Below are 8,529 nucleotides of genomic sequence, written 5' to 3' on the forward strand. Positions count from 1 at the left end.
TCATTTCAGTGACTGTCTACTAGCGCCGCAACTTTGTGTTACAACAAGCTTCACGCAGTACCAGCCTAGTTACCAGCGCGCGCTTTGGAACGCATGGAACAGTTCCAAACACGACCACCTTCACGATGCTCGAAGGCAACAAATACGTGAAGTTCGTCGAGGTCCCTTTGCGCGAGACGTCGCCACCGAAATGGAAAGAGCTCACCATCAACACGGGTGCGGCTCAGAGTACGCTCGAAGACATCAAGCTCACCGAGCGCGCCGGAGGCTACGCTTACCAAGAAGACCCGGCGTCCGGCATAGCGACGCGCAACCGATTCATCTACTGGAAGACCAACCACAACGTTTTGGAGCTGACCGAGGAGTCGCTGGACGTGGATCTCATCGGGAACAGGCTGCGTCTGCGCTTCCAGCACACGCCGCTGCTGGAAGGCGTGTCCGTCTTCGAGACCCGAAGCAACCTGGTCGTTCTCGCCGCGACCATAGCGAGTGTGCACCGGCTCTCCTTTCCGCACCCTCGTTTGCTGAATCCGAACATCGGGTCCGCCTCTCCGTACAGCATGCGATCCGTCTTCTTCGACACGTCGGCTACGCTGCTTAGAGACTACCACGTACTGAACCACGCCGGTCTCGGTACCACACTGTCACACAACTCGTGCAGCTGGCTGGGAGCCAATGGCGAAGCCATCTTCGTGCTCGGTACTAACACTTCCACGCTCTTCGTGGTGTCCATCGACCCGCAGGATGCGGGCGGCAAGGTGTCCACCATGGAGATTCGAAAGAGCGCCAGCGTGACTCGCTTTCTGAGCGGCATCCTTCCGGCGTCGATGCGAGGAGACGAGGCGTCCCTAAGTCTCGTGTGCCACCAGGCGGACGACGACATCTTCATCTTCGCCCTGTCCAGGGACCTGCGCATCCGGCAGTGGTCGTACAGGAGCCAAGACTTGCTCTCCGTGTGTTCCGTGCTGGACCACTGGCCGGCGTCCAAGTCCACGTCGTCGGGACTCGGCGGCCGCCAGTCGTGTATGGTGAAGGCGACCGACAGCTCGTCGTCGGGCGTAGACGTCTACCTCGGCGTCTACGCATGCTTTCCGGAGGGCAACCAGTTCTTCGTCTTCCAGCCGATCCAGCCTCAGGGCGGCGGCTACAAGTTGGTTCTCCTGGCGAGCGTCCGGGCCCCGGAGAACGACCTCGTCGACTTTTGTCTCATGGGTTCGACTCTCTGGACCCTGTGGGTCCAGGAAAACGACGAGCCGCTCGTCTGCACCGTGTGCATCGACGCGCTCGACAGCCCCAGCGGCAAATGGGCCGGCGTCCACCTGCAGCCCAGTGTCCCGCCAGAGAAGGACTACGTGCCTGCCCCACTGGACCCGCGAGAACACTACCTCGAGAAAATCATTGGACGAAGTGTCTACTCCTTCAACACCCTTTGGAAAGTATTGGGGACGTACGCCCGGCGTGGAGAGCACTCTGCTGATCACGGCGGCCGTAGTCTAAAAGAGGAAATCATGATCACCATTGAAGCGGAAATTCGTGCCGGCATTGCGGAGCTTGAGCTTGGCGACCAAGACTACGTGAGCCTGGCCTCGCATCATTGGGGAAAATTTGATTACGCCTGCACGGAATATCACGCCGTGGGCCTGAAACCACTCGGTTTGTTTGTGGACCCAAACACGGGGATGGCAGCCCTCATTCGACGTGACCACGTGTCCTTGCTGAGGCCATGCGAGTGGCAAGAAAGCTGTATGCTCTCTGAAGTACTTCCACCATGGTGCAGTGAAGTGGCAGATGAAGGTGTTCAAATTCTTGCGTCCTGCCTCAAGATGATCGATTCATGTTTGACTCAGGAGGTGTTGGCCGAGTTTTCACAAGGCCTGCATTTCGTGGAGGACATTCAGGGCCTGATTGACAGGGTCGTTTTCCACCTTTTGAGCCCGGAGTACAGCATCGTAGTGAAAAAAATCATTGACACCGTTCACACTAACTTGCCATCACTGAAGAATCTTATCGATTCCATGAACCTTTCACAAGTGAGCCCATGCACAAGACTGCAAGGTCTCCACTCCAATGCGTGGCAGTCTTTGTTTGGGAGCGCAACTGGTTGCAGTTTCATTGCCGGGTGTCTGCAACAAGTGATGCAGTTTCGTTTTACGTTCTGCCGAAATCTGCTGGTGCTGCAGGGTCTTATAGTTGCTGCTGGACAGAACAGGGGTGCTTTGGACCGTCAACTAAGCCTAATCGGGCGAAAGCTCATTCCCGAGACGCAGAGACTTGTGCAGGCGTACTACGCAGCCCTGTGGGTCACAGAATCCGAAGGCAGCCCTCTGTCGAATCCCCTCGAAGGTGGCATCAAAGGGATGTCCATAAGCAGCGGCGCCGACGGTTTTGGCGTCATCAGCCAGAATGCAGAACAGTGCGGCCTTGTCTGGATCTTCCTGAGGAATGGAGGTGGAGAGGCGGTGAGGCGACAACTCTGCGAAAAGGGCCCACCTGAGGCAAGCCAAATCTGGGCGCCCATCCTTCCGTCGTTCATATCCACAGCCGCAGAGCTTATCTGGCCTCTTTCGGATAACTGTGTTTTCCTGAGGTCCTTGCTAGAGCTCTCTCAGCACCTCCAGTTGCAGGAGTATGTCCGGCTGTTGACAGACTGGTGCGACAACAATCGGGAGACTAGAATGTACCTCCTAGCCACCAGCTTTCTAGTGTGTCATGAGTTCCACAAGGCTTGCATGCTCTACCAGAAGCTGGCAAATGAGCACGTCCCCACAGAACCTTACATAATGCAGCAGATTCAGAGAGTGGGAAGCAGTGATCCACCATCCGAACAATCCCTGCTGCCCCTGTACTATCGGCAAGTGATCAAGGCATTCACAGATGCCCCCGAATGTGTAATCACTCTGGCAGAAGCAGCTCTGAAGTGCACGCCCAAGGATGACTCCCACGTCCCTGGGTTGTGGTCACTGCTGTTTAAGCACCAACTGCAGCTGGGTCACATCACTGAAGCTTATCATGCCATGATACAAAATCCCCTCGCTGATGACCGCAACAATTGCCTGCAACAGTTAGTCATTGTATTGTGTGAAAGGGGTCAGCTTTCGACATTAGTCAACTTCCCATTCAAAGGCGTTGAAAGCGACGTCATCCGCATCCTGGAAGCACGTGCAAGAGCAACTGATGTTCTGGAACGGCATTACTACGATGTTCTGTATTGCATGCACATCAATGCAAAGAAGTATCGAAGAGCTGCGTCGGCAATGTACGAGCACGCCTTCCGGCTTCAGCAGGAAGCTGGCACGCTGGAAGCCCTCAAGCGGCAAGAACTGTGCCTCCTTGCTGCCATCAACTGCTTGCTGCTTGTGAAGCCTGAAGATGCCTGGGTCGCCATGCCACTACCCGTTGGCAGGGCAGCAGATCGGTCGCCAAAGCGCGACAGCATGGGCGAAGAGATTCCACATGCACCGACCAGGAAAGTAGAGGTGATCCAAGTTGAAGACATCCGGCGTAAGTTGAGTCTGGTGCGTGCGTGGCTTCTGCTCAGCAGCTCTAGCAGAGATCCCATAACGTTGCCGCTCTCTCCCGACGAAACTGTTCTTCTTCTGGTGGGCTCCGGCCACTTCAACATTGCCATTCACATTTGCAAGCAGTTTTCTATGAACCTCGATCCCGTGTTTGAGGGAGTCGTCCAGCAGTGTATAAAAAGCTCGCCCGTGCAAACGATGCAGAGTGCTAGGGCCATCAATCCGCAGTGGATCATCGAAAATCCGAAGGCAGTGCTAGACATTCCTGGACAGGCGTGGCTCCTCCTTCGACACTACCTGGAGCAGTACGAAAAAGAGCCAGGAACGACTCGTTACCACCGCCTCGTTGCGAGCAAGCTTTTGTGCAACGGCTTCTTGCTTCCACCTTGGCTGACTGAATCCTACAAGGAGCGCGACGCTCCGGAACTCTTGCGGCTTCTGATGGTGTATTCGCGCTTGGAAGAGGCGACAGACATATCGATCGAGTACGTCGATGCTGTGCTGGGAAAAGGAAAAGAATACTTTGGCTTGACCTCGGCACTGCATGCCAGCTCCCCTCCTGTCTGGTTGCCCCACACAACTTTCGACCGCCTCCTCGTGGCACTGAAGAGCTCGGCCAACACGGAAAGCCAATATCAGAAACTGAACCAGAAGTTGAAGGACTACTTTAAGACTCTCGAACGGGTGTCTCTTGCCATGCGAAGATGAATGTTCTGTGAACGTGCGCTTTTTCTAGCATTCTGTGAAATAATTCCGTTTAATATTCTCATGTAATAAACAATTGCGTTTTTTTTTTGTCGCCTTTCTAACTCTGTGTACTGGTGTGGTGTAGTTTATTCGTTACCCTATGTTAAGCCTTAATAAAAAAAACAAGCATTTCTCATTGTCTTCTCAGGTAGACCAAAGCATTCTGTACTGTGAGCTTACAAGGGGGCTAGCAGCTCTTTGGTCTCCAGGCAAAAAGGTCATGACACGCAGCACGCATCATGACCTTGAGCACATTCTTTTTTTTTTCTTCAAACACATGGCTTACTTTCAGTGTGATCGACAGCGGGCATGTGGCAGCATCCCGCAGCAGCGGCGATACATATGCAGCTTGCTATGCTCAGTACAGCCAATGGTCGTGAACTTTGGGTTTATGGCGCGGTTAACTTGGTTTTATGGCATCATTTGTAAAGAGAAGATGGAGCGATTTTTAGCTGACTGAGAATTAATTGTAAGTTCCAGACCACACGCTGCACTGTAATGCTTGGCTCGCGTGTTCTCAGGACCCTCGACTACCGATCAGCAGCATTTTCTGACCATGCAGAAACATTGTTGCAGGACCCCTTTAAACCTTACTCCCTGGTTTCTATGCTTGTGCTACCTTGTGCACTTCCTGCAGTCCCCAGTGAGCTAATATTAGCCTATCACGAAATCAAATGGCAGCAACATTGATTGCAGTAGGTTTGTCAGAGCTGCTCGATACTTTATCTCAGTTTGGCCTCATCAACACGATTTCTTTAGAGCATGTTGTCCAAAACAAAAATGTGTAGCTGCGTACAAAGCATTAAACAATGGGACCTTCATTTAACCAAGTTTCTTCGGCATGTCAGAACTAAGGTGTCATTACTACGTAACAAGCCACATGTTGGCATACTATTGCATTCTAGCCAGCTATTGCAACTAGCCAGTTGCACAAAAGGAAAAATTGTAATCCAGTCGAAGCTATGCAGACCATACAGGTTTTTTCCCAGATGACCGAAACACTTGCAACAGTAGGGAGGTCAAACTAATGAACAAGAGCATTCCGGTTAGTCTGTGGTTTTTGTCTGCAGAGTAGAATCTAGGTAAGCGGAGATAAATGGAATTGCTGCTAAAAAGGAACAATGGTCACTTGATTGGTTTTGTATTAATGTAAGGCCAAAAAAAAAAGACCTTAACAAAACTGCAGAAGCAAGCTCTAAAGAATTTTTCCCCAAAGTGGGACAATCTGAAGTATATTCTCGCAACACCTTTCTTCTGTCTAGAAAGCCATCTTCAATAAACAGTGAAGACTCACCAAACACAAATTCGGGTAATTTGGCTACGAATTGAAACAATAAGAACTACGTTTTTTTTTCACAAGTCCCTTGACGCTGCACTTAACAAAATTTTACTTTAATTCTGTTCGGTAAAAGAGAATTTTTCTTATCACAAAGACACCTCCACTTGTGTGCTCGAATAGTAATATATTTGCCATATCAGGCCAGTGGCATGTGTCATTACTCTAAAATATTTACGTTTAGGCTATGCTGGAAAAAAGAATTTCATACGAGGTCCTAATTTGGTCCCAATTTGATGCAAGCTTTTATAATGCAATTTCCTGCAAAGTTTTGCTGCAGACTATTTACTCAGATCCCCTATAAACAAGAGTACAAATGACTTCTGTACAGTCCAAGAAATCCAGTTGGACTAACCTTATTTTACTATCCACCCTAGAAGAGCTGCGAGACTTTATTATCGACTCCCAGAAAAAGCGCATTCTTCCGAGTACACAAACTTTATCTTCATTTTGTAAGTTATAATTTCATCGTATTACTGCTTAACCCTTTCCCTACCATAAAAAAAGAAAATTGTACCAAATTTACCAAAAAAATTTCACCATCCCCCACTAAAGGGAACCATGGGGATGCAAAGGAGCACATGGGTCGACTTAAAGTTCCGTTCATCACGGGCACCTTGCCCGATGTTAACACGTCCTTGCATGTGGAGCACACCATAAATTCACTGTAGTTGCTGTTGCTGTTACTCGTCCCGAACTCTTGTTGGAGCACGCCACGCGGGTTCATTGCACGTCTGCAGAATCTCGTTTGCCGACGCCATCACGATTGCTGAGAGAGTGTAAGGGGGAGAGGCCACAACGTCTTACCCAGCCCCTCACACAGGCCCGAACGCGCTAGCGTGTGCCAGCACATGTAGTTATGTCTGCGTTACGCCAAGCTAGGCCAGCATACGGCAGCCCGGGCCCCTAAAGTGCTCGGCACGTATCATCATCAAGGCGGTCGAAGAAGAAGACGAAGAAGACTTCTCCTTGGCGCGAGCGCGCGCTCAATATGTTACAGATGGCTATGGTAGGTTTTATAAAGCGGACAGTCACCACTGGAACTACGGACAAAGCCCAGCGCAAAAGCTGCTTCGCATCTAAAAATATTTGTCGCTCAATTTGTGGAGTTTCCTTTTTCAGAATAAAACGATACCATTCTTTCAATTCAGTGGAGCTCCTCCATTTCACCAATTAGGTAAAGAAAGATAACTGAAAGATGGCTTCACCGCATGGAAATACAATGAAAAATGGCTATAAAATGAAAGCCGAGACACAGATTGCATAAGAAGGACAATTGTGGCCATCTAGCGTAAAGAAACGCAACTATGATGAGTGTAGTCGCCATTGGTTCCACGTGGGACAAATTTTTGTTGATGACGAGTATAGTTGTCATCGGCCATTTTGGTAAAAAAATCTCATCGGCTATACTCGTCAACGGGAGGGAAAGGGTTAAAACACACCCATGTGTGGCCAAGTAAGCAACCTTCATTCGGTGTCACTCTGGTTCTCCTCTACTCCATCATCAGCGCAACTATGCCCACTGCGGAGCAAAGGCCTCTTCCACATTTCTCCGATTAACCCAGTCCAGTGCTTGCTGCAGCCATGTTATCCCCACAAACTTCTTAATCTCCTCTGCCCACCTGACTTTCCGCCTCCCCCTGGCATGCCTGCCTTCTCTTCGAATCCCATCTGTTACTGTTAAAGGGACAGACAACCACTCAGAACACCAACTGAGATAACTCTTATCAATGGAAAGATTGTCTGTTGTATATTGGATAAAACGAACCCTGCTTTTCTGATTAAACGTGGATTCGTATTTTTATTTCACTAAAGTTGCGAAAAATGACTTTTGGTGCCCCACACGGCAAGAAAGCAAAGATGCGTATGATTCCAACGTGACCTTTTACTGATGTCCGCAGTTGATGGTTTCTATATTAGTGTTGAAATGCAGTACACTTCTTTTTTATTATAACCTTTTCTAGCTTAAAATGTGCAGATAGGCCTTTGCTCGTGGTGAGCAGAGCAGTGGCACCGCCTTCACTTGGCTTCTGATCCGATGCTCATGAGCGGCAGCATGAACGTCGTTAGGCGAGGGCCTAGCGGCACCTGCAGACGAGTTGGAGAAGTACCAGCAGCGCCTGGCTCGCGAGGTGGTAAAGGGACTTCATGTGACGACGAGCGCTAGAAAATTATTGTACCTGCTTTTTATATTAAAAAACGGTTGAAATTGTCAAAATGAAGATAGTTAACCACAGTTGCACCCACTCCTGTAAAAGCAGAACGTTGAGCGTAATGACCGGTTCACGAGGAGGCCTATCGGCATCGCTATCGCTTCTTGGCATTGCTGGAAGAGGGACTCTTACTTTTTGTGGCTTCTCAGACCGAAAAATTGTGCTTACAAAATATCCACGCACTTTTGGAATCAACCGCTGAAGGTTCACAGTTTCTTGTGTGAACTGCGGCGCACAAAGAGCGCACCTAGAGCAACACAACTCAACACAGTATAAAAAACAGCAAGCGTGGTCGCTGAATGACAGTATGCACAGCTGTTTGTTTTCAGACCTCATAAAATCTTCTAAAATATTACCGCTGTGAAGCTGCAGATTCTAAATAGTACCGATCATCCATTAGCCCAACGACAAACCAGTGAACAGGTGGTAAACGATCTTCAAGAACAATGCCAGATCTGATGTTGCGAGAGTGTTCTCAAACTAAGATAGAAAAGTACGATAACAAATACCTGCAGAAAAACTGAATGACCGAGATTGCATGAAAGCCATGTGATGTAATGAGAGCACCAATTAATCGCATGTCATTCGCTGAAAGCTCACGCCAATGTCAGCGGAGAAGGACACTTACGCAAAACCCACGTTTCCTTCTTCTCTGCCACTTATGAATGACAAATTTGTCATTACGAGAACAATCCTACAATATAGTTACCTTAAT

The 8,529-nt window shown here is 49.3% G+C and overlaps 1 protein-coding gene across 1 annotated transcript; it reads left to right on the plus strand.

The window, feature by feature from the left end:
* Nucleotides 1-84: 84 nt before the first annotated feature.
* On the plus strand, nt 85-4,313 carry LOC119405090 (nuclear pore complex protein Nup160). The gene has a single exon (XM_037671868.2). The coding sequence runs from the start codon at nt 126-128 to the stop codon at nt 4,224-4,226; it is 4,101 nt and encodes a 1,366-aa protein (XP_037527796.1). The 5' UTR covers nt 85-125; the 3' UTR covers nt 4,227-4,313.
* The last annotated feature ends 4,216 nt before the right edge of the window (nt 4,314-8,529 follow it).

The sequence above is a fragment of the Rhipicephalus sanguineus genome, chromosome 9 (assembly GCF_013339695.2).
Source record: "Rhipicephalus sanguineus isolate Rsan-2018 chromosome 9, BIME_Rsan_1.4, whole genome shotgun sequence".
Lineage (NCBI taxonomy): Eukaryota > Metazoa > Arthropoda > Arachnida > Ixodida > Ixodidae > Rhipicephalus > Rhipicephalus sanguineus.